Raw genomic sequence first — 26171 nt, 5'->3', positions numbered from 1 at the left:
GCTTCCTGGGGTCATTGGTTGTTCCAGATCTTTTATCATCACACAGTGTTTGGGAAGCTTCATGGCTCCCCAGAACCAACCAAAACCTCTGCCACCACACTGCCCAGCTTAACAGTCCCTGCCTGCTGGCCCCTGTGGATGGCTGGCTCATTAACAACAATCCTCCTCATGAAACAAATGAGCGCCATGTCTGACCTTGAAGTTGTTTTACCAACTTTGACTGTAATTGCTTCTCCAGGTCAACTTTCAGCTCCCAATATGGTGCCATTACTGCGGTCATGGCAGCTGATATTGGCTTTCCCAAGCTCTTTGGAAAGTGGTGGATTTCTTCAGTGCAGAGCCTCTTCCCAATGTAAGTGATATCTGCTAAAGCCATCGGGACTTCACTTCAGGCCAAACCTGCTGATTCTTACCAAGTACAAAAAAGTACCTTACACGAAGTGGTCTGTATAAGGATGGAAGAAGAGAAAAAGCAACAGTTTTGATAGTAGCTATGGGAGGTTCAGGAACGTCTGTGTTTTCAACACAAACACATAAATGGTGGATTCCAGTTGATTCCAACTGCGCCAGCAGGGCGCAGCTCATCTAGTCATGAAAAGACTCTTTGGTAGAGGTTCATGGGAAGATGGCCTGTGATTTCCTCAAAGTTGCTAATTACTCCTAAATGTGATGATTACAAGTGAACACAATGGCAATGTAAATATTAGCTTATAAACATCATTACTGATTTGACAAATTAATAATTATACCTGATCACATGGTACTACAGCGAAAGTTTTAGGGTCATCAAATTTTAGGGTCATCCTGGGAAGAACAGAAATGTCTGTGCTAAATCTGTTCGCCTCTGCATATTAAATGAGGGTTGCAGGAAAGCTGGAGCCTATCCCAGCTGTCATAGGGCAAGCTGCACGGTATACCACCTTCACATAGAGACAGATAACCATACACACCTAGAGCAAATTTAGGGTCACTGATTTACTCAACCTACATGTCTTTATACAAGGAGGAAGTTCAAATAACTGGAGGTAACACAGGCTGGCCAGGCTCCACACATAAAGGCTCAGTCTGGATTTGAACCCAGAACCTTCTTGCTGTGAGGCAACAGTGCAAACCATCACACCATCTCCATGCTATTTCATGGCACTCATACAACCTCAATTGTGAACTTAATGGTGGCACGAGAGAAGCAGGAGTCAGCAAAGCAAAGTCAGTATAATTCACAATGTGGCATCCATCCATCTATCCATGTGCGTGTGAATTTCATTTCCTAAATTACAGTGAAATTTAAAACATGAGACAAATCCAAACTGCATGCGGCTGAAAAATATATACTCTGTCCAGAATAGGTAGTCTATAAAGTGGACCTCATAATAATGAGGTCTGTGTATATGCAGAGTCCCTGTGAGCCAGAATCTCGAGATTCAAACTGCTCTAAACTCTCAGTTTTACCCTAAAAAAAAATTACTCTTGGCTATTTATCATGTCAAAGAGTGGATGTCCCTTATATGATAACCTCAGGCACACAGCCTCACCCACCTGCTGTTCAAACCTTCTTTTTTGTGAGGAGTAGCCAAAGCAGGCTTAAAGGAACGGTGGGCTTAAAAAAACATGAGCTAAAACAGCTGGCTTCAAACTGTGCATGAACTTAAGGACTGAACCAACATTCAGTATAAGCTACATAAGAATGGTGACTCATGCTCGTCTAATGAAGTCCAAGAATAAAAATAGAGTTGAGCTGGAAATGAAAATAATGGATTAATTATAATAATATGCTCTTTGACTCTAAATAAAGGTAAATATGACTGAACTATGAACAATTTTACAGCATGTTCTTCAAAATAAAAGAAAAATCTAACCTCTCTGACTTTCTGTGTTCCAGACCAATCACAGAAAGTTTTTAAAAAAAAAAAGGAAAAACATGCATCACTCATGACTAAACCTGATAATTATAAGTGCAGATGAAAGTGCTCGTCTTCAGTAGTGATACTAGAAAATTAACTGCAAATGTCTGCAAGGCTGACGGTTAAAGACACCGGGTTAAGCTGTACCTCCTGCTCAGGTTGTCACATTAGACATACTCCATGTTGGGACTTGCCTTGAATTCAGTGATGAAAGCTGATACTGTGTGTGGGTAATTTGCTGTATCCTCCCTCTGCCGACCCCTCAGTTCCTGTCAGTTACACGTCTAATGATTCAAGTGCCCAGACTAACTGGAGTCTTTGTATGTTCGCTGTACAAAACAACAAGAGATATAATTACTTTTGTGGGGAACACTCAATCCAGGCTTGACTTACAGATATGAAAAGCGGTGTCATGCACAGGCACTAATTGTTGCTCATGTGAATGAAAGTTGATATGCAAGATCTCTTACCTGTTTGCTTTTATTTATAACACAAACACTTTTTAGGGCTGGTCTCCCTTTTCAGGAGAGACAGCCTGAGGATGTCATACTTCTGCTGAGTGAGATGGAAGAAATACTCAGATGGACTACGATGTTAAAAATCAAAATTTTCCAAATTTGTTTAAAAATTAATAAGAATTGTCAAAAATTTAGGAAAGAAGTGGGTTAGGATGGGCAAATTAAAGAATGTAAGAAGGCAGAAAGGCAGAAACAAAAGGGAAAGAGAAAGAAGAACGATAAAATGGAAAGGAAAAAGGAAATTAAGAAGGAAAAACAAATAGAAACAACATTAGCAGGATGAAACGAATATCAAGAGACTTGAGAAAAACAAATTAAGTAAAGTAAGGAAAAATAGAAATGGGAAAGATAAAAGGAGAAAACAACGAAGGAAAGAAACAAGACAAAATAAGGGAGGAAAGTAAGAAAAAAGTTTGAGTGAAAAGAAAAATTAAATTGTGCAGGAGAGAAAGAAACGTTCATAATGAAATGGTTTTCCCAGTTTGTGAGAAAGACGTTGACTGGCCTGCTCAACACCTTTCAGGATTTTCTAACATGATCAATGCTACTGACTACATACAATTCTCAAGACAGATTAATATGACTTTGGAGATGGACATTAAATTGGAAGCTTCATTCATAAGTGGTGTTTTTGCAGTGTAGTACCACACCTGCATAAATGTAATTCCTTTCTATCCCTTCCGCAGGTGATTGGTTTCTGTCATTAAGCTTGACACTGAGCTTCTGTTATTGTTTCCTCTCTCTTTTGTTTTTCCTCAAACAGGAACACCGGGGGCTCATTCACTCTACTTCCGAGAGAAAATAAAGGACAACGTGGCCAACTCTTCTCAGAGGACTATTTACACTTTGACGCCCCTCTGAGCTTCTTATGGGAGTGGGTGAAAGCCGAAGGGTAAACATGATAGGCTCTACCTTTTGTGTCCTCACCATATAAAAGAAAAAAAAAAGAGGTGAGAGCGACTCCCTCTCTGCACACGCTCTAACTCAGCAGCAGGAACACGCTTCCCCCAACCCTCATGGGAAATGAAAGGTGGCCGGGTTAACAGCATATTGACAAGCAGGAGTGTGTGCATGACCAGGAAGTGCCCGTATGCAGTAATGAGAGGTGAGGCGAGGGCAACCGGAGGGGTACAAAAGGTATGCACAACACCTGGAACAAAGCCAAGAAGGAAGGGTCAATGTGGCAACACAGTTTGGAAAAGTTCTCAGCAGAAGCTGAACAAACCGTGGCTGGTGTCTCAGTCACTGCTGCTATCTCTAGAGTTTACCTGTCTGGTATTTACACTGTTATTATTAGCAAGCACTTGGCGACACTGGGAAGAAAAAAATTCCCTTTCAAAAGGAAGAAACAACCGGAAGACCCAGGCTCAGGGAGGGGCAGTCATCTGCCATGACCGGCTGGGATGACAGCATAAAACACACATGAATAATAACTAATGATTAAATGAAATTATGTTGAAATGAAAAGGGTTGAGTGAGCACTCAGTCCATCATGGGAACTCCCAGCAGCCTAGGCCTAATGCAGTGTAACTAACGGAGGATTCAGGGTCACCTGATCCAGCCCTAAATTTCAACATCATAATCTGGGATTACACAAAAAGATAAAAGAATGTGACAAACAAAATTTATGGAGGAACATTGGCAGGTCCTCCGAGGTGCTTAGAACAACAAGATTTCATGGTGTCGTAGTGGAATCCAATACAGAGTTTAGCCAGTTTGCTTTTTACACTTTCGAAATGTTATAGTGAAAAGGAAAGGTAGAAAACGCCAATGTAAGGCAAATAAATGTGTTGTTATTTGTGAGTTTTAGAAATGCTGCTAGCTGTCTTAAGTTACCATTTATAACAAGCTGTTTTCGCATTTCAGGCATTTGTGGTAAACAAAGCTAGTCAGCTTCTGTATGTACAATACAAACAAAAGAGGGGGAGTGGTATCACTCTTGTCATCATCATGCTTCCCACTGACAGTTTTCATTTTTATGCAACCACTTTACAATCAGCCTGTTCCAGCTGATAAAGAAGATTATGAAATGTGATTGAACACCCATCAAATTGACCGCAAGCTGAGGCTATTTACAGTATATCAGTACTTTGATTAATCAAAAGCGATTAAGTCAATTAAGATTAGATTGAGAATAGATGTGACCAAACACAAGTTCCTCAAGAGCCATAATTTCAGTTTTATGTATGGAAGTCTATGAAGGACCTAAATAAAATAATAATGTAAATATTTGTAAATGAAAATGATTATTAAAACTTTACATACACATATTTTCTATTTAAAATATTTATGTAATGTTGAAGATGTAACAGTGTAGCCTGATTTTACATTTATGCAAGTAAAACTATTTCCAACAATGTGAAGACGAGTGAGCCATGACAAAGAAAGAAATGTAGAACAAGTAACTTAGCAAATTTTCCCGTTGTCAGTTTCACAAATGGGTTTTAGTGCTAGTAACATAGTAACATAGTATCTGGGGTCAAAAAGCCATCCTTGTTGCACACATAGTTCATGCAAGCACGTTAATAAAAACAAACAGTCAAATTTCAGATAAAGTAAATGGGAAAAAAGTACTTTAAACATGACTTTCCACATATGGAGACTTAAACTGTTGTTACTTAAATGTGAATCACTGCACTAAGTGGCTGAAATGCAGCTGGCGTTAATAGAAAAATCTGACTAATCATTTAGGTTGCTGCATGTACTGTGTTAACCTAAATGAATTCTACTGACTTTGCCACTCAGGTCTGGTGAAGCATTGCCCTCTGCTGGATCTCTGGCTGTCCTGCAGATGTTACAAACATAAACTCTTTAACCTGTGCAAAAATGAACAAAAAGTGCGTAAATCTCCCACAGCCCTATGAGAGCAAAACCAACAACATCACATATCACAATCACATATTTTTTTGAAATAGAAGAGCAACTTTTGTGTTTGTTGTGATTTCAACAGGTGTATCCTGGCAACAGGTGTGCCTTGGTCAGGAAATATAGCAGAAGATGGAGGTGGGCAAGGTGAATCGGCTTTAAACTCAACACCACTCACAACCATTTCACAGCCATGAATGTAAGTTTTACCCCTTTTTTTCCTTTTCCTACTACCCACAGGTCATCGAAGACTCTCTCCAGAAGCGTGGAATAAGAAGGGACTGTGATGTTTGTCAAGTCAGCCTTGCCACAAAGTAAGAAAAGCATTTACTTTTCTAAAATATATGTATATCTTTAACTTACAGAGGAAAAATTTCCAGAGATTATTTAGACGGTTTGTATTGTGTTAAACAGAAAACTCATCAGTGTTCCTGATTTATCAAGATTTCACTTTCTGAGGATGTTGTGGCTGAACAACAACAAGGTAATCTACTTACAGCTTTTTTTGCATACAGGATGGAACAGACGATTAAATTTATTTCTCTCTAATTCTTGCAGATTAGAGAGCTGAGCTGCCGTTCCGTCAACTGTTGCTTGACTGAGCTTTACCTTCAAAATAACAACATCAAGTCTGTCTCAGGTTAACCTCTCATTCTCCCCTGAATGAAAAAAAGAGACAAACAAAAAACAACAACAACAACAACAAAAAGAAACACAAACTTGTAATTTTTACTGGGTCAAAAGAAAGTCTAATGGTAGATTTTTTTTAAATATGCGTATAATATATTTTTCTATTTTTACTCACAGTTTGCAACATATTTAGTTAGGTACTTTAATTTTTAGGTGTTGAAACAAGTGCTGCAGTCTTTCTTTTAAGAAAGAGCATCACCTGAATTACAAGAAAAAAATCATGTATATAAGGTCCTTATTAAGCTAAATTCTGAAACTCCCTGAAATACTGGGGGAGGCTACAACACATTTGTGGCAAACACTTTTGTACTTTTATTTTGAAATAATAAATAGTTTCCTCTGTTATAACACAGTCCCATCTTTTTAATGATTTAACATTTAACAATTTATTTTCTTTCATATATACTTACTTATGTATTTTTAGATTAGTTATTTGATTTTTTTTAAAGTTACTACACAAATCAGATGAATATAAAGTGGTGAAAAAAACATTTTACTCTAAAATGCGCTGGAATTAATGCTTAAATTATTTTTAATTATTAAAAGTAATTTTTTCACCTCGACATGCACATTTGTGCGTATAGATATGCTGTAGGGACCTGAAGAAAAAGTTCTAGAAAAGAAGACATATCGTTAGCTTCATAGCATAAGTGCCTAAGTCATTTTTTGGTCAAATTGAGATTTTTGCCTAACTTTACTCCCCTACCACTGCTGCATCATCCTGTCCGTCTGCCTATGTCATCACAAAAAAATGACTTAGGCACTTATGCTATGAAGCTAACGATATGTAGTCATGACTTTTTAAAACTTTCTCTCCCACACAGGTGCTCTAAGTCATCTGACCTGCCTGCAAATCCTGTTTCTTCACAACAACTTGATCAGAGGGTCGGAGGACACAATGCACGAGCTCAGGAGGATGCAGCAGCTCCAAAATGCCAGTGAGTCCTGAACCATCAACCACACCCATCACAGATCAACAACCTGGCCTGAGAAATTCTGTTCATGCTTTAAAGATCCATTTGCAAATGTGGATGTTTGACTATACTGTGTATTTTAAAATGCAGCTTTTTTCCTCAACCCCATCTCTCATGAACTTGGCTATCGCCAACATGTAATCCATCGCCTGCCCTCACTCCAGATCTTAGATGGAAAAGGTAAAGATGTTGAAATGTTCTGACATATCGGACACGCGGTTTGTCATTACAAACACAGGAACTGTCTCTGTTGTGTTATTAGAAGTGAAGCCAGCAGAGAGGAAGACGTCGTTCCAGATTTACAGTCAGGATTGTCACCGCATCCTCCAGTCTGTGGCTTTTGGAAGATGCCAGTGATAGCTTCCTAACTTCCTATGCAAGTTCAGTCATTACACAGTGCAAAGTTTCTCCTCCATTCTCATTATTTCTGTGATATGTTCAAAATAGAGCAAAAGGTGCACTGCAAACGTAAATTTGAATAGCCTAAAGTACCAGTAAACCAAAACAGTGAAGGATTGAGACAAAAAAAAGAGCTACAACTGAAGATTTCCCCCAAGACCAATAACAATCACAGGAAGTAAAAATAAATCTGAAATACCCCAAAATGTTATTTGACACAAAGTGAGCCACAGATGACCCCAGAGATGAAAAGAAATTAAAACAAATGTCAAACAGAATAAAATGCAAAATGAAATGATAGATGCAAACTGGCAGTAACAGTTTGTACAGTCATCTTAAGTGTGCACTAAACAAGAGAGTTTAATGGGTTAATGGACAGGAGAATGTGGTTTATTGTCTGCTGAACAGGATATACTCAGACTTGATTTCAAATCAGTAGGAAGCGTCGCATTTTAACCAGTTCTTTCCTGGACAACATACTCGGAACTACAGATTCCTTGTAAAAGATATTTCCATGCTCTTTCACATGCGTCACTTCTGGATGTCAAATACCACCAATGGAAACCATACAGTAAAGTTACAGCAGCACAAACAATGTGAGTCACATATATACTTGATGTTTTCATGCTTGGTCCTAATTAGCAAAGTTAAAGCTAACAATTACAGAATAAAAACTGATTTATAGTCCAGTTATCACTCAGAATATATCATAAATACATATTTCCACTTTAATCTGACCAAAAAAACTCAAAGTAATACACTTGATAAATAATACCAGCACTCAAAGAACTTCTCCAATTCACCCGTTCACAAATTTGCACATCAATATTGCTCATTATTCTAATCCTTGAATGTCTTTACCCCATCATGGACTCATATCTATGCATTAGGGGGAATTTGAGTTTTAGTATCTTGCTCAAGGACACTTTGGCATGCATACTGGATAAACCACCTTCTGATTAGCAGAACCGCTTTGCCTCCTCGTCCATCGCTGACATTTATGCTTATGCCAAAATGATTTTCCACGTCTTTACTAAACTATGAAAAGGTGTCAAGTCCCAGAATGCATCTTGGTAACTTTTAATGTTTATAGGTAAAAGTTTAAAGTGTTAATTGGCATTTTGAACAATAAAGGAAAGCTATGCTGAATATGTTTGTCAAGGCCTCAGGAAGACTCGAAACAAATCAATAGGGCACATCGAGCACAGCTGGAAACACAAAAGTAATGTGCAGTTTGTGATGATTTGTGATCAGGGGCAAGTGTGTTTCACAGGATTTACATGCTATCGATTGCACTAAACACACCCTGATAATTTCAGGAGTGAGTGAACAAACATAAATAAATACACTTAAAAAATGAGAATCTACAGCATATTTCAGTGAAGTTGGTCTCTGTTTAATGTATTTGAAGTCACCAGCTCTCAGAACAATCACAGCCTTATTGAACTTGATATTTTGACTTCAGCTTCTCTAATAATTCATGGTGCACAACAAATGAAAGAACATCAAAACTACAACAGTGAGATCTTTCAAGACAAACTGACACTTGCCATCCTGACATGATGTCCTTGTTCAACAGTGGATGCTGGAGTAAATGTTTCCATTTAGTCGGAATTTGGAAAATCCTGAGAATTAAAGTCACATCTCATCATTCACGAAAAATAAACTGATGGCATTTATATTTAAAAATATACATTTTTGGTCAACATTTTTCAGCCATGCCTTTCACTCACAGCTCCCATAATGTTTTCAGTACAAAAGACGTCCCAGAAATACATCAAATAACTGCAAAGAAACAACTCTGATTGGTTACTTCATTCCCACAGTTTGCTACAGTTTAAGGCAGAATTGCTTTCCATAATGGATGTGAGCCATTACGAATCCCTCCCAGTGACGTCTACCAAAAACACTTTAGCCTATGCAGTGTTCACATTCAGATATTATAACAATTCCATATGAAAAGTTAACTTAGAAAAAGGACACAAAGACTGTGGCATTCCTCAGATGTGTCTTGCCGTTATGGTGAGAGTCTTAGATTGTTAATAAATATGAGTCCTTCTTCGAGTCTTTATCTGGCGTTTATTCTTATGGCCAGTTTGCTCTCTATCTGTGGTGTGTGGATAGACCCTAGAGAAGATGGTCATTGTCTTCAACTGTCAGATGTTCATCAGTTGCCAGCAGCTGGGGTGCTTGCAGGGTCTGATGTTACCGTTTCTGCTGCAGTGTTTGAAGGGGTGACCTCACTGCTAGTGTCTACTGAAAGCTCCTGCATGGAGTCTGTGGCATCCTGCACAGCTTTACTCTCCTCTGAAAGACAAACAAGACAAGTCATTCAAACCTTTTTTAATCACATGCAGCTTTGTGTTTTATTCCTGATCAACTCTTGATGACCGTCAGTTAAAATTCTATATTAAACTGATCATATTTTAATATAGTCTTTCACAGCATGCTTTTACTGTGAGTTTATTTAAATATGGGAGAAAATTCAAATGAGCTCTTAATTAGTGATGTTATTTTGTATGCCTCCCTTTTTTAAATTTTCTTTTTTTAAGAATGTAAAAAGAAAAGCATAATTTTTTTTAAAATTTGAAAATATTTTTTGTTGTAAATCCATAAGCAGAAAATTAGAGCTTTTAAGGGTTTTCTCAAAAGTGAAATTTAAAGAAAAATATTGAAACATGATGGCTCTATTCACACTGATCCTGAAGCAGACGATTTTAAGTAAAAAGTCAGATATTGATGTTAAAATGACCTTAAAATGGAACTGATTCTACTTTAATAGAACGCTGTCATTACACACATTTTGTAACATTTAACACAGAAGCTACATTTAGTAGCTTCTGTGGGACAAATGTTTGTGTTACTATTTTGTGTGACTTATTTTAGCTTTCTAATGAAGAAAATACCTTTGTTCTGTTGCATCCTCAGTTTGGCTGCTTCTGCTTCTTGTTTCTCTCTCTGTTCTTGGAGCTTCTTGCAAACTTTCTTGTGGGTGAACCAGTGCATCTTTTGGCAAGCTTGGCCACAGTAGATCACCTGGTGAGAAAAAAACAAATAAACAACTTTATTTGTACACCGTTTATGTCAAAAAAGGTAAACAATCCAAGCAGTCAGTTAAAGAAAGGACTCTCAGAAAAGGTCATAATTAAAAATTTCACATCAAATTAAAACAAAGAAACAACAACAGGCTTCATTGTTGAGGTAAAACCGACAATCTGTTGTAGCTCTGACGCTCACCATTTTACAGATGGAGCATCTCTTCTCGGCTCCTTTCTCTCCACAGGTCGTGCAGAACTCTGCGTCCATGAAGCCGACCTGACCGGTGATGGCCTGAGTCAGCACTGACAGAGCTGTGGGGTCGTTACCCTGCAATGATGTTAGAAAGAAAGACACAAATCAACCACCACACACAGCCAATTACAAAATACATTAAGCTTGAATGAAGCCTATTCAAAACAAAGTTCTGACTTTTTCTTTTTTTTTTTCATGAAAAGATACACATCGCTTAATCTAGCCTTTTGATCCATTTAGCTTTCCAGTGAGTTGGATTTGCAAACTCACAATCTCTACAGGAGCGATACTCCGCACCAGCTGCTGCAGCAGAGTAGCATCACAATATGGGAATTTGCGAATGCATTCTCTGATAAACTTCTCTTGATACACGGGGAAACCATCAGAGTCCCGACCCTTCAGCAAGCTGGAAAACAAGGATTAGAGGCATTTATAACTGTACAGTGGATGTCATCTCAAAAATAACTTAAAATAATAAAATTCACTGCATTTTGGAATTTTTGGTTTTAACAGACATAGCTCCACTCAGGATCAGGCTTGAGTGTTAGGCTACGTTCACACTGCAGGCGAAAGCGCATCAAATCCGATTTTTTTGACCCTATGCGACCCATATCCGATCATGGTGTGACAGTGTGAACGGCACAAATCCGATATTTTCAAATCCAGTATGTGGTACTGAATCTGATACATATCCGATGTTTCAGAAAGCGACTGCTGTGTGAATGGTCATGTCGCATTAAATCCGTCTTTTATGTCACTGACACAAGACAGACGCCAATTATCAGCGCCGGAGAAGCGCCCGAGAAGAAATTGCGAATGCTTCCTGGCCATCCGGTGAGACTGCTGGGAAGACAACGTTGGAGAAACGTGAACATTTTATTTGTACTGCATAACCTGCAGATTCTGACAGAAATCTGCGACTATCCTTTGAAGCACCGCTCCTCTAAAACAGCAATAAGGATCATTATTAGGTTATCTACATTATTATGTAAATAACTTAAAGCAAAAATTGGGAAACATGAAGTCCGAAGTCTTTATATTAAGGGCCAGCAGTCAAACAATACGGTTTGGTCTGGGTCTAAACAGAGCGCGTTGTGTGTGACGTCTTCTTTTGCGCATGTGGGCCGCTTTGAGCGTTCACACTAGAGAGCGTTTATTGTCGCATTTTATTTGTAGTGTGAACAAGCAGACAAAACAAAATCGGATTTGATCAAAAAATCGGAATTGAGCATTAAGACCTGCAGTGTGAACGTAGCCTTAGAGTGGGTAGAATAACCAACAATTCTGTCACCATCAGTGTTGTTACGGTCCATATTGGTCACAACACTGACAAAAACAAATGCCCTACCATGAAAAGCTGCTTAGAAGCATTAAAAAAATTAATTAAGAACACATTCTAACCTGTGCTATCATTACATTTATTTAACACACACAAAAAGCACAGAAAGTAAACACTAGATTATTGTAGGTCTAACAAAGATCATTTTTAGATCACACACCTCTTAAGGAGACCATCTAGCTTGTCCTCACGGTCTTTGAGGAAGGAGGCACATTTTCCCAGCACACAGCTGATGTAGTGCATCTTCATGGCCAACACCTCGTTCATGTCCTGCTGCTTGATGCACTTCTCACAGATAAGCTCCATCACCCGGCGACATTTGTCCAGCGCCTCCACCTCTGCCAGTAAAGGATTCTCCTTCACCAGCATCACCATCTGGAAAACAAACCAAACACCGAGGTTCTTCTTAGTAAAAGAAATGCAGTTTACATTTAATGTCTTTGCTCATAATCTGTGATGTAAAAATCTGTTTTCAGTTCCGTTCATAGCTCCAAGTGCACCACAGGACATCCCTGCTGTTGACCAGTCAATCAGAGCTAAACCAGTATCTGGCTGTTTTTAACTATACCCCATTGCTCAGTGACAAAATGTATTTGAAAGTTTGCTGCACAATGCCCATAACCAGAAGAAATCAGAGTAATATTTGCAAATGAATAAATAAAGACTGCAACAGCACTTTAATCTGTATCAGTGGGTAATAACAATAGCTGCATTAATTATATATTTTTATATCATGACCTTTTAGAAACCAGGGAAGCTTTACCTTGACAGGGTTCAGGTTGGTGCTCATGATGACCTTATGCAAAGGTCCAGCAAGTTTGGGTGGTAGCTTGGGTTCCTTCTCCAAACCCTGAGGCTTAGTGTAGTAATCCAGTCTGGCACGGGAGAAGAAGTTGTTGATCACTGTGACACAATCATGTTGCCCTAAAGAGAGAACAAATTAGTTTGTTCATTTGTTTTAGCACATGTACAACAAATGACCAGTCAAACGGAAATACTAAGATAAGATAAGATAAGATAAGATAAGATAACCTTTATTAGTCCCACACTAAAGGCAATTCTAAGATTTCTTCAGTGTGTATGGAGGGCACGGATGGTGGAATGTACCAGCTAGCAAAAAATGAAGTGATATAATCAAAAAAAAGTGATCATACCCAAGATCAGTCAGTTCCAATAATTTGTATCTAATGTAGGTCAAGTAGGTAGGTAAGGGATGTTAAGAAAAAGAAATACATAAAAAAACTGAAGCTAATGCCAATCTCTAGTTTTTTTTCCATGAAAAAGGAAGAAAAAAAAATCTGACTAAAAAGGTTTTGTCTCTGTCTTTTTGTCTTTGTGTGTAGACCACTGAGACCTAAAAGCTAACCGTTACTCCAAACGTACCAACAAAAGCTGCCATCTGTGCAGCAGTCCTTCCGACAGAGTTAACTACGTCTGTTTCTGCCCCTGCGTCCAGCATCATCCATGTGATATCAGTCTTTCCTGCAGGCACAAAAGAAGGAAAGTCACAACACTTAATAAAGAAACAACTGATTCTTCAGTGATGCTGCTGGAGCGATTAAAACCAACATGCACACACAGGTTTTACCTGACAGGCCAGCAAACATCAGCGCTGTGTATCCATGCTCATGCTCATTACAATTCACATCTGCACCGTGTTGAAGCAACAACTTGCACATGTCTGCTTTTCCCTTGTAAGCGGCGTGCATGAGAGGAGTCATCCCATACTGTGGATAAGACAAAAAAGTTAAGAAAAGCTGCTGATATTTATTGCATTTAAGCAAAGATTAGAAATAAGGAAATGTTTACAGAAAAAAATTCAAAACTAATAGATTAAAAAAAAGGTTACTACAATTGCTTCTAAACAGTTAAAATGCTTGTTTTTATTATCTGTCTGTACTTACCTTCACCATCTACTACAGGTACAGTAAAGTTAAAAAAACATCAAACTACAACCATCTGCTTCTGACAGGTGGACAGGACAAACGTCCTCTAAAGTCCTTCAGAGTGGTGACTTATAATTTGTCCTTTTATTCAGCAACACATGTGTTTGACCTTGTCTTAAATAGCTCATCATGTGTGCTCCACAAATAAACTGCAGTCCTGAAACGAAAAGACTTACTTTTTAGAAGAAACCACAGATGGTGTCTCAGATGTAGTTATTTTACCATTTGAACCTTTTGGCCTGATGATTATATCGTAATTAGAGATGAATGCGATTTTTGTCACAAGGTTAAGACACAAGAAATAATATAAATCGATGTCCCCGCCCCCCTAACCCTTGTAAACGAGGTAGAGAGGAGCTTTTGAAAAATGTCCAGTAAGTTGTCAATTTATGACACCAGATTTACTATCTGTACTCCAAAACAGAATTATTAGTGCATACGCTGTTAATATAAATTAAACGTAACTAAAAATTTTCATTGCAAGTCAACGTTCGATTAAATACGTAAAAGAGACGAGACAGATAACGTGCTTTGTTACATGTGCATGTTTTGTTTTCTCGATATTGCGATCAGACATACTCTTTTACCTCATCCAAACAGTTGACTCGAACATCCTTACAGCCCAGCAACCTTGAGGCCTCTTGAACGTTTCCTAAAGACAAAAAAACCCTCAGTATTATTTCAGTACACACAACACTACGATTTACAGCTACTAAACTATATTAAATTAAGATTTTTTTTTCTAAATTAGTCTGTCATAGTCCAACTTATACACTGCATAATCATTCTAATCTACCATGTAGTTCGGTCCACTTAGATCACGTTTAAAACTCATGTTATCCTGCAAGTTGGCATTAGTGAGGTGGGACTACATTTTAGCCTGAATGATTAGCTTTGAGCTAACATCAGCTATTCACAAGCTTTGACACAGCTAATTTTAAAGTCAACTGCTATTAATAAAGAAGCTGCAAACATGCATCACGGCTTTAACTGCGGTTCAGTTATTTAATTCAGTCACATTTTCTCAAAAGAGCTAACACGAGCTAACTGCTGTATGGTGTTTTCAAGGATTAGCGTTAGCCGGCTTACCTGCAGTAATAACTTCAAACAACTCCTTTTCACTTGGTGACAAGTCTCCTTTCTTTAAAGCAGACATTCTGGCCAATATTAGCTTCAAACGAGACTATAATGGCACAAATAAACCACCGAGTTTTCAAATAACTCTACACTGTCCGTGGCTCCGACAGTATGCTGATGCTCAGGCATGAAGGCTAGCTCAGAACGAGCTGTCATCTGGAACGTACCACTGCCAACCCCTAGTAGGGAGGATATGTGTCACAGTCAAAAATACGTCAACGTTTAATCCACCGTCTGGACTTTTTGACTTTTTAGAACAATGCAATAAAAAAAATCTAAGAAATATGAGGATTAGATATAATGTCACATTTTCTCATCATATGTCACAACAGTGAAGTGCAAGAGATAACACCCCTTTAAAAAACTGATGAGTTCCACAGAAGTCTAGAAAGTTTTTTTTTTTTTTTAATTGCACAGAAATGTACAACAATTATGGCAATCTCTACAAAGATTCTATTTTCCCAACATGAAATAGTATCAGAACAGGCTGAATTCCAACATATAGAAGATAGATAATGAACAGGAAGTACAAACAACAACAAATAAATAAATAAAAACAAACCCCAAACAGAATCAAAGCAAACAAACAAGCAAAAAAAAAAAGACGTTATACCTTAGGGGTTTTCTAGCAGATCTAATTCAATAATCATATGATTCAGAACCAGAGCTTGTTTTTTGTCCATAAATTTAACAGATGAGAGGAAGAGGCAGAGTTCTTTGTGAAAAGTACAAAAGGACAGCTTTGTTTTCAGAAAACGACATTTGTGAATGAAGAATTTGCCCATAATAATTATTACATTTAGAACACTTTCAAGCTTCTTTTCTTTTCTTAGAGAACCAAAGATAATATCATTTTTAGAAAATTCAAGTAAATTTGGAATCTTTGGGAAGAGCCAGTAGTGCACATCGTTCCACAGGGCTTTACAGAATATACAATTATAAAATAAATGTTCTGTTGATTCAATATCCCCATCACAAAAAGAGCAAGAATTACTATCAATAGCAAAGTGACGTCTGAGAAATTCTTTGGAAGGGTAAATACCAGAAAGGATTTTGTAGTGGACCTCCTTAGCTTTGAGGAATGGGAAGTTTTAGGTAATTGTTTCTGATCTCTTTCTTTTGATCACCAAAGAACAGATGTGAGATGGAATTTGGATTGGATCTATAAGGGAAAAAAACATTGGTAAATAATTCCCTAATTTGGGAGTTTTTTAGACTGTTAGCTGTAATGTTATGCCCATTTACCAAGAGTTCAGGGAGGTCAGGGGATCTATAGTCAGGGTTTTGAAAAAGATTATATGCTGTACATAGAATGTTTTGAGGGATATGTGCTCCAGTCCATCAATCCTTTAAAGTGCTGGACACCGATGGTAAATCGGCATCAGACCCTAAATAAATTGTCCTCTGCTGTTATCCATATTGCTTCAGTCATTCTTTGGTGAGTAGACGTATTGGTTACATAAACACAACGTGAGCTGTTTTTTGTCTTATCTCTTGTTTTCTCTTGTCTTTCTTTTTTGAACATTTCTACTTTTTTGTACTTATGAAGAAGTACAATTAGAACACAAATAAAATAAGAAAAAAAGACTTGTTCTCATCAAATTGTAAGAAATCGTAAAATAAGTTGCACACACTCAAGCAACATGAATAAGATAACAGGCATATTACTTCAGCACAGGGGATTCTTTGGAATGCAGCAACCATTTATTAGATTTGTCCTTTATTTAGGGTATATAAAGTAGAAAAACAAAAACCTTGTTTAGCATTTTAATCAATTTAGTATTTTGAATGTAATGTTACATGTATTTAATGTAAAGTAGCACAATAGTTAGTATATACTTCGAAGATAAAATAATATCTTACAAATGTGTATTTTGGGACTCTTTGATTCACAGCTGTTTGCCATTCCAGTAAAAATCAATTTACCCTTTAAACTTTCTCTGATATTTTAATTTAAAATGATAAAATAATAAAAAAAAAATTAAATAACTGAAAAGCAGAATATAGTTCAATGAAATTAAAAAAAATATTATTTATGTAGCCCCTCATTAAAATATTTTTTAGATTTGTATGTATTATAGCCCAGTGTTTCCGAACCTCTGTGCCGTGGTACATACGTGAATTGGTCTGTTTGATTAGAATTCTCTTTGCATTTCACTTTATATGTATTTTGTTGATCATTAAATAATATTGTCTTAAAATCTCATGATCATATTTAGGCAAGTAGAGCTAGACGACTGGAATGAAAGTAAATACATGTAATTTCCTCTGAAGAGATTGAAGCCTGACTATATGCAAAGTCTCCTGTCTGGATTTAGGTTTGTGACATCAGCATGCAAAGAGCTTCAGGAGAAATCTTGGCACATCCTAGCTCTTTTTCGGGAAGTCCTGATTTAATAGGCTATTTTAGAGGTCATAAACAAGTGCTGAGGCAGTTTTTTGTCTAAGATGTTAAATTCTCCAACCCACGTAGATCAGCCACAGTTCAAATTAATGTTTTTTTGATGAGCTTTCACAAAATAATAAGAATAAAGATACTAAAGACAGGAGACCGATGTGTGTGTTCTTTTTTAAATTTGAATTAAATTTTTAATTTATTATGTATGTGTTTACTGATGTAGTGAGGTTTATGGTGTATGAACTTGTGATGCGAAAGCTTTTTAAGAAAGTCAAAATCTGTAGGCATTTTACTTTTCAGCCACAGTCATGTTAATGGCAAATATGCTAGGTTGAAATAAATTTAGAAGGCTTCATCAACTTGTGGTCAAAAACACTGACTTAAAACAAATGTTGAACAGTAGGTTCAAGGTTTCATTGTCATCCAAGCGCATAAATTAACAAAATAAAATAAACATAAAAATGTGCCACGGTATACAAGAATAAAATGAGATAAAATAAATACAATAAATTACTTGAGTAGATGCAGTGACAGGAAAGTCTGTTCTGATTTGACCTGCTGCATTTATAATAATTTATTTTTGCAAAGATTTCATATATAGAGACTACGTAGTGCTACAAGTTACATACCAGCTTTCACAAATAGGTTCCAGTGGAAAGCTGTTTTATTCTGTTTTTTAAGGTAATATTAAAGGTAATCAAAGAAGAAAAAAGGGCATTGGCTTTTAAAGATTTTACATTTTAATATACATATCAGTTCACATAGTTAGGATTTACTCTTATTATTATTATTCTAAGACTCTGAGGGACTGTGAAACTGAAAATGCAGATGGTTCAATTTGACTGGGAAAGCAAACTGTAGGAAAAGATCTTGGATGTTTTAATTTCAGCTTTATCGTACATGTGTCTGTTTTATATACAACTATGATACAGGGTGTGGGTAATGTAAAGGATGTAAAACAGTGTTAAGGGTTCAAATACTGAGGAGGGATATAGGAGGAAATCCAAAATAACAACACTGGTCCGGCCGGGTTAAGTCAAACGATGATTTTAATGAACACACGTGTGGGAGATGAACACTGTACGCAGACAGCATCGATCTCCCTCTAACAATACACAATCAGTTGTTTTTATATCATCAGGGAAATTTATGACGCCCCCTCATGGGTCATCACATGCATAAGTTTCAAAACCACAATGACTTTTAACACAGTTTGAAAAAGCAACATCGCCTCATCTCCATGCCAGGTGTCTTCCTGTCGCTGCCGGATGCTGCCTTATCGTCTGGAACATCAGGCACACATTCTGCAACAAACTGTTCTTTTGCAGGCACAGTTTTGCAGTCACAAGATAAAATATGATTAACCTCTCACCTATAAATGAGTAGCATCCTCCCAACAGCTCCTCAAAGTAACTTACACTTAGACTCTGCTTTAGTTTCACTTTCACAAGCATGCTCTGCAAAAGTCTGCGATCCCTGTCTACTTTGGCACAGAGTGTACTCAGAGTTAGGCCTTTTTTTATAATGCAATGTAATCTACATATAAACATTTAAGATTATGAAAAGCATTCCAAAGCATTTAAGATTATAGATTTAACTCAACAGTTTAAAGTGGTTATAACTGCACCTGTAATAAAGGCTAATTGGGTGCCAATATGTTTAAACATCTGAATACAATATCAATGCTGTAGATTATGTTATTAATGCAATGATAATGATGATGACCATGAACAATAGCAGTAAAATATTTCTCTGATCTCCACAACAGCAGATTCTACACAGAACTTGCTTGGTGGGTGTTTACATGGAGACAAAATAAACTCTTATTAGATGCTTGATTGACTCCTAAGAAAAAGTTAATTCTTGGATAAATACGATAAAAATATAATCTAACTATAAGATGTTAATTAAGCTGAACACAATCAATAAATACATAAATAATAATTCTTTGTAGGCTTTTTTTTTGTTTTTGAGGAAGCAAAAGTGCTGCACACTCATTTTGAACACAATTAAAAGAAAGATACTTTCATTAAAATATCATGAAAGCCAAAATTACAAATATATATTCAAATTAAGCAAAACTACAGTCCTGAACGGTATGTTATTGCAAACTTATCAGGAATTCTTATCAGCAACATGAGTTGTTTACTTGCAGAGTTCCAAACAGGAATCCTTGCACTACTCTGTGAAGTTGGCAGACATGGATACCTGTGTGGATTATGTAAATTAGGAGAAGATGAAATGAATGACATTTCATTCTGTAATGTCAGTCCAAGTAAGGAATATATATATATATATTAGGGGTGCAACAATACTTGTATCGATATTGAACTGTTCGATACAGTGCTTTCGGTTTGGTACGCATATGTATCGAACAATACAAGAATTTTAATTTATTTTATCAACTTTTCTTCTGACGATGCTGTCTGTATTGAGCGCTCAGTGGATCTGCGCTCGACAGTGCAGCCTAGGCGTAGTCGAACGCAGATTCACTGAGTTAGCACATGATTGTCCTTATGGGGACCTGATATGTTTAATATGCTGCTGAGAATATAGCCCAGAAGAAGCGGATAGTATAGCTTTTATTTTGGAAAGAGCCATTTCTCTGTAATAAACTCTCTTTTCCAAAGATGAGTGATTTGTCAATCAGATAGATAAATTTTTTTATTACTTTGTTGTTTTAGCAACATAAAATTGAAATCCTGTACTTTTGAGTTAAAATATATATTTATAATTTTAATAAATGACAAATTAAAAAGGCATGAAAAATTTTTTGTATCGAAAAAATATCGAACCGTGAATTTTGTGAATCGTTGCACCCCTAATAAATATATATATATATATAAATCCAGAAATGTTTTGCTGTTCAGACAGTGTCAAACAGATCTAATTTTGGTGCTTGTAAGATAGTTGCCTATATTTATTAAACCTGGAAAAAGTGTCAGTTTGGATTATTTGTTTTATACTCGTAGGTTATGCTTCTACACTGCCTCTGTGCTGTTGGATTTAGCATACTGTTATATGTTTGGCAAAATCATCAAATCAAACCAATCAATAAATAAGAAAACTGGTGTTAAGCGCTCAGCCACTTTAGGGAATCTCTTTGATGAAAATCTTTCCACTGGATTGCTTTCTCCACTTCAGATTTATGTTAGCTCCAGTTGAAGCCATCAGCTAGAAAACAGAAAAAAAAAACAAGACCTGTTTATAGGATCATTTAGATCTGACATCTTACACAAAATGTTCTAACAGAACAACAAAAAGCACATAATGTGATCTTCAGATCTTGTAGATACATCACATGTCCAAATTTTCTGTGATCAACTATTTAACTTGCCACGTTACCAAACAACAACAACAACAGCAAGTAAATTATTATTAAAGGAGTGCTATGGTAAATGGACTGGTTTTTACATAGCACTTTTCTACTCTATCTGAGCACTCAAAGCGCTTTATTCAACTAATTCATTCACCCAATCACGTTTTGTTAAGTGCTTAGTATCTCACATTCATACTCAGATGGATGCATTGGAGAACAACATAGGGTTAGTCTCTTGCCCAAGGATATTTGGCATGCAGACTGGAGGAGCCTGCATTGAACCCAGCTACTACCTTGCAGGTAGGACTGGACAACATGTTTTGGCCTGGTTTAAGTAGGTCATTAATACTGTATTTTCTTATTCTCTGAGCAGAATGTAGGAGGCAAAACACTTAGAGCAAAGATCTGCAAGACTTACTTGCTTCAAGATGTTTTCTTGTATGGTAGGGTTATTTAGATCCAGCCCAGAGTCTTGCAGGCTGATTCTCAATTTAATCACTTTGACTGTGGTTTCTATTATAAGTGGAAAGGAACATATAAGCAGAAAATTGTTCATTCATCATTTCTGTGTGTTTAGTTCAGATATTTACACAGTAAAAACAACAAGAGATGCTGTAAATTAAGTACCTACCTTTGACCTTACAGACACATAAGAATGGGTATTTGTTAGAACATGGCAGTTGCCCCCATTTACCAGATTCATTCTTCATCAAAGCACCACATTGCTCAGTTTCTTCAGTCCAAATTTTCTGCTCTACTGGCCAGTATCTCAGTGAGGAGTTACTCTGGTCAGACCACTCCCAGGGGTCTTTGAAGAGTCCAATCCAAACATCCATACCATTAGCTAGACTCTGAATTATCTGATGCTCTGCATCATTCCTCACACTGGTCAGGTCTGTGTGGTTGGTTCTGCAGTAGTTTTGAGCCTCACTCCAACCCATTGTTGCTGAACTGAGAATATACTGCTCAGCACCTTTTTTCTTTCCTGATAAAAAGAAAGGAAAATTAAAGAAAAGCAAACAAACTTAATATACTTAATTTGTATATTGGTATATTGTAGCTGTGGTACTCTCTTACCGTCAAAGCATATAAAATTTTTGGCGTGATGACAAGGGTCTGAAGACAAACTCCTATTTTCATATGTACCACAGTTGTAATTTGTGTTGGAGCCCCAAGGCAAATAATTGTAGAAATCGTTACTTGGCATAGACCAGTGCCATCTCTGAGTCTTGCCTTTCCAAAGCCCAAACCACACAGCATCATTGTATTTGTTCTCAAGAAAATTAACAATTGTTTCTATCTGTTTCATGTTGTCAAAGGTGAGCAGGTCAATGCATTTCTCTCTGCAGTAGCTTTGTGCCTCATACCATGTTTTTGGACTATAGAATAAGACGTTTTGGATCTTGTAGGGATACAAAGGTAGAAAACACATCCCTGTGGAAGAAAGGTCATAATTTTACGCCAGCATAACACATTGCTACTTAATTCTGAAATTAAGACAACAACTAATAGTAAATTTTATCATTTGAGAAGGTGACAGGGATTTGCTGTGGGAGATACTACCCGAGGAGAAACAGGGCTTTCAGAAATACTGGGAGTTCACTGACCTGCAAGTAGAATTAGGTGTGTTTCCAAGACTGTAAAGACATTCATAAGAATAATGTAAGAACATTTATTTCCTCATATTTTAAATAATCAAGATCCTTTAAAGCAGAACCTTTACGTACTGCCTTAAATAATATCCAAGCTTTCCTAGGGGTACACCCAGGAAAGGGTTGCCAGTCAACTATCTATCTCTCAAAAAGTAATGTAAACATGACATGAAAGAAGATAATGAAAGAATCTTACCTAATGTTAATTGCTTCATGATCTGTCCCAAAATTACATTTACGAGCAAATGTGTCCTAAATTTCTGCAGTTTGCACTGCAGTTGTTACTATGCTAGAACTGATTCAGTCTTTGGACCTAAATGTGATACTGACAAGGGTTTATCAGAAAGAGGTGGTAGTGGTTGACACATTTACCTGTATGCGCAAATAATTCTTCCTCAGTATGCAAAGCCTGTGGAAATCTGGACTAAGTAATGCAAATTATTCTTCTCCATTTAAAGGAAAAGTCAAAGTCAAGGCTTTAACCTGACCCTTAATATTGCCAGATATAATGGTAGTACCAATCCACAAATACCCTCTGGACACATACCTGCATGCATTGTACTTCCAAATATGGCACCATACAGAGGGAAAATAAGTTTTCCAACAGTATAAGATTTATGGCCAACATGAACAACAAAGAAATAAGCAAACGAAATAAATTTCCTTACTTTTTGTGCTAAGTTTATATGCTTTAGGCATTAACCTGTCATGGTCCTGGGTGTGTTTTGTGTTTTATTTATATTTCTTGATTATTGTTATTCGTGGTTTTAGTTCTTTTCGGGTTATTTCGTTGTAGTAGTTTCTAGTTTCAGTATCTGTACCTTCCCTGTGTTCCATGTGTCATGTTCATTCAAGTTCAGTTCAGTCAAGTCTGCGTCTCTGTGTCACTCCTGTTTTACTTTGAAAGTCCATGTCTCATGTTAGTGTTTCTAGTTTTGCTTTGCTCCCAGCTGTGCTCCCAGCTGTGCTCTTCTCCTGTGTCTCAATCGCTGGCTTTTCAGTGTATTTAAAAAAGTGTGTTTCTCTTCGTCAGTGTTATGTTGTACCCTCATCAGGCTGTGTTTTATGTCTGCCTTTGTGTTCCTCAGTTAGGTTAGTTTTCACTGGGTCCAGCAAAAAGGCTGTTTGAGTTCACCTTCTGCCTCCTGGAGTCTGCATTTGGGTCCTCCATTCCTGACTGCTGCACACAGCTAGTGATGTTCGATTCGTGAACGAATCGTTCAATACTCGAGAATCACTTTACTGACTCGTGAATCATGATTCACAAGCCCAACTGACTCACTGACTCATCCCTGTTTTTGTTAGCAAACTAATTCGCTTAGTAGAAATATATCTAGCTTATAATTAAAATTGTGTGTGTGTGTGGGGGGGGGACACAACAGCCAGTTTCTTAACAAAAGCATTTCTGCTCTGAACTGGAAGAAAAAACCCTGAGTAGAAGCTCACATCAAGAAAATAGCTCCGTTCACAGTAGCATCGCTCTGCTAACATGCTAACAGCACATTTGAGCTACTCACTCGCTCCCTTCCTGTGTTGAATCGTAAGCGTAAGCAAATCACTCAGGACTCGCTCACCCCCTCCCTCCTGTGCTGAATCATAGAGCGAACGAATCACTCACTCACTCACTCACTCACTAACCCCCTCCCTCCTGTGCTGAATCTTAAGGGTAAGCGAATCACTCAGGACTCACTAACCCCCTCCCTCCTGTGCTGAATCTTATGGGTAGGGGACTCATTCCTGACTCACTCACCCCCTCCCTCCTGTGCTGAAACATAGAGCGAACGAACGAATCACTCTCACCCTGTCACTACCCATCCTGAGACTGTGCAACACCTCTTCTGGATCTGTTCATACGCTAGAACATTTTGGAAAGACTTCAGTAGATTCATTGCTGGACATCTCTACAAAGACTTTACTGTGAAATGGGAAAATGTTGTATTTTGTTTCTTTCGAAGGCAAAAAAAAAGAAGACGTTTACTTTATAATAAACTTGTTAGTTATCTTAGCTAAATTTTATTTTCACAAATGCAAATACAGTAACAAAAAACCTAATTTTAAACATTACTATAATGATGTTTTATGTTACATAAAATTGATTAGTGGATCACTTAACAAAAAGGCTATGAAAACTATTACTATTTGTAGTAATTACAAATTATTTGAATGTTTGTAATTCTTTGTATTACACCCCCTGGCATATGTTAATTTTGTTCTGATTGTATACATGTTCTGTATACTGTTTCTTAATAAAGTTTAATATTTTGGAAAAAAAAAACAAAAAAAAAAAACAGCTTCTTCTTCTTCTTCTTGGTTGGCAACCAATATTAAGGTGCATTACCGCCCCCTGGCAGCTCAGTGGACATTTCGATGAGAAAATATATATTTAACACATTTAAGGAAAATACTAATAAAATAAAAATAAACAAAATAAATGTTTATTAAGCAATTTTGATAGGAAATTGCTTAATTTTAGAAATGTTTTTGCTCTTTTTTTGCTCTATAAAATAGTTGGTTTTTTTTTAGAATCATTCATCTTAGCAGTGGGATTTACATGAAAAGAGAAACAAATTAAGTTTGAGTGAAAATGTAAATTTTTTGCACTCTCTGGTCAACTGACTCAGTGAATCAAATGACTCAAAAACCCCGATTCACTTTGGTGAGTGACTCATTAAAACTCGATTCAGTAAAAAGAATCGAATTTACCATCACTACACACAGCTCATGTCACAAGATATAGTTATGAGCATTATTCACTGAAAAGTGTGGAGATCAGGGAAATTATTTTGCTGCTATTGTTAATAATCATCATCATTACCATTGCATTAATAATATAATCTACAGCATTGATATTGCATTCAGATGCCTCATGATAATAATGAAAATGTCTCAGTTGTGTTTTTTCAGGGGCGAAACAGACCTGGATCAATTCTCCACATGCAGTGGTCGGAAGAAACTTATAGGTTAACATGACTGGACATGTTAAGGCAAGTGTCTGGTTGAATTGTTCACAGCGCCATGTGTCCCTGTCCCTGAACCTCACAATCAAACTCTGACCTATGTTTGAGGACCAGGAATGCTGTTATTTAAGGTGGGAGCTTAAAATTTGGGTTAGCAAATTTTGGGAAAGAGAAAACTGACTGTTTAAGTGGAGAATTGTGGAGGAGTCTGAAACACTGCAAAAAGCAACATATGCAAATTCACATACATAAGCAGAAAATGCATTAACCTTACAAGGACAAGCTCATGAAGATTAATGCATAGACATTGATTAAACCTGGCTAAGAACACAAACATACGCAATGAAGATCAGCTTGTTATTTGTATGAGTGACAGAATGGTGTGAATGTTTAATAAAATACACTTGAGTTTGAAGTTGAGGAATAGCCCAAAAGAAGCTATATGACAAAGGGAGTGAGTTACGAAAAAAGAAAAGTGATTGAAGTAGTTTTAAAAGAGTGACTTAGGAGTGCCCTGGTACTGAGTGATCAAAACCAGTGATCACTGTAGAAAGAAATAAAATAATTTAATAATGTGGTAATGTTTAAACATATGTTTCTCTTGTTACGGCAACTTCTTGAGATATGACTCAGTATGCAAATTAGCTGGAGTAAGTGGTGACGAAGAAGCTTCCTGTGTGTGTGACTGAGGCTTTCAGGAGAGGAAGTATAGCAGACTGTTCAGGAGTGCAGATTTGGATAGGAAATTTATAGTTTAGTGATGATATGTTGTTGTAAGGGGGTTA

General features: G+C 37.0%; 2 protein-coding genes across 2 annotated transcripts; one reads left to right on the top strand and one right to left on the bottom strand.

The window, feature by feature from the left end:
* The first annotated feature begins 5376 nt into the window (after nt 1–5376).
* Nucleotides 5377–7344, top strand: lrrc72 (leucine rich repeat containing 72). The gene is made up of 7 exons (XM_005739247.1): nt 5377–5431; nt 5525–5598; nt 5699–5768; nt 5843–5924; nt 6799–6912; nt 7039–7128; nt 7211–7344. The coding sequence occupies exons 1-7, from the start codon at nt 5417–5419 to the stop codon at nt 7303–7305; spliced, it is 540 nt and encodes a 179-aa protein (XP_005739304.1). The 5' UTR covers nt 5377–5416; the 3' UTR covers nt 7306–7344.
* Nucleotides 7345–8721: 1377 nt separating this feature from the next.
* Nucleotides 8722–15256, bottom strand: ankmy2a (ankyrin repeat and MYND domain containing 2a). The gene is made up of 10 exons (XM_005739246.1): nt 15013–15256; nt 14511–14575; nt 13566–13704; nt 13361–13459; nt 12741–12901; nt 12138–12352; nt 10909–11044; nt 10585–10713; nt 10254–10383; nt 8722–9654 (listed from the first exon to the last, which is right to left on the bottom strand). The coding sequence occupies exons 1-10, from the start codon at nt 15077–15079 to the stop codon at nt 9515–9517; spliced, it is 1281 nt and encodes a 426-aa protein (XP_005739303.1). The 5' UTR covers nt 15080–15256; the 3' UTR covers nt 8722–9514.
* Between the last annotated feature and the right edge of the window lie 10915 nt (nt 15257–26171).

The sequence above is a fragment of the Pundamilia nyererei genome, unplaced genomic scaffold (genome assembly GCF_000239375.1).
Source record: "Pundamilia nyererei isolate P.nyererei 1_Seehausen unplaced genomic scaffold, PunNye1.0 scaffold00090, whole genome shotgun sequence".
Lineage (NCBI taxonomy): Eukaryota > Metazoa > Chordata > Actinopteri > Cichliformes > Cichlidae > Pundamilia > Pundamilia nyererei.
This window is presented reverse-complemented; position numbering and strand designations above follow the sequence as displayed.

What these genes read in the sequence shown, in the direction of transcription:
- ankmy2a (XM_005739246.1), bottom strand. Translation starts at nt 15,079, where the DNA reads ATGTCTGCTTTAAAGAAAGGAGACTTGTCACCAAGTGAAAAGGAGTTG. An exon ending in ACAGATGGCAGCTTTTGTTG is followed by an intron (nt 12,902 to 13,360) that starts GTACGTTTGGAG and finishes TTCTCTCTTTAG; the next exon opens with GGCAACATGATTGTGTCACA. An exon ending in GAGGATGCAACAGAACAAAG is followed by an intron (nt 9,655 to 10,253) that starts GTATTTTCTTCA and finishes TTTGTCTTTCAG; the next exon opens with AGGAGAGTAAAGCTGTGCAG.
- lrrc72 (XM_005739247.1), top strand. An exon ending in CAACATCAAGTCTGTCTCAG is followed by an intron (nt 5,925 to 6,798) that starts GTTAACCTCTCA and finishes TCTCCCACACAG; the next exon opens with GTGCTCTAAGTCATCTGACC. An exon ending in CCAGATCTTAGATGGAAAAG is followed by an intron (nt 7,129 to 7,210) that starts GTAAAGATGTTG and finishes TTGTGTTATTAG; the next exon opens with AAGTGAAGCCAGCAGAGAGG.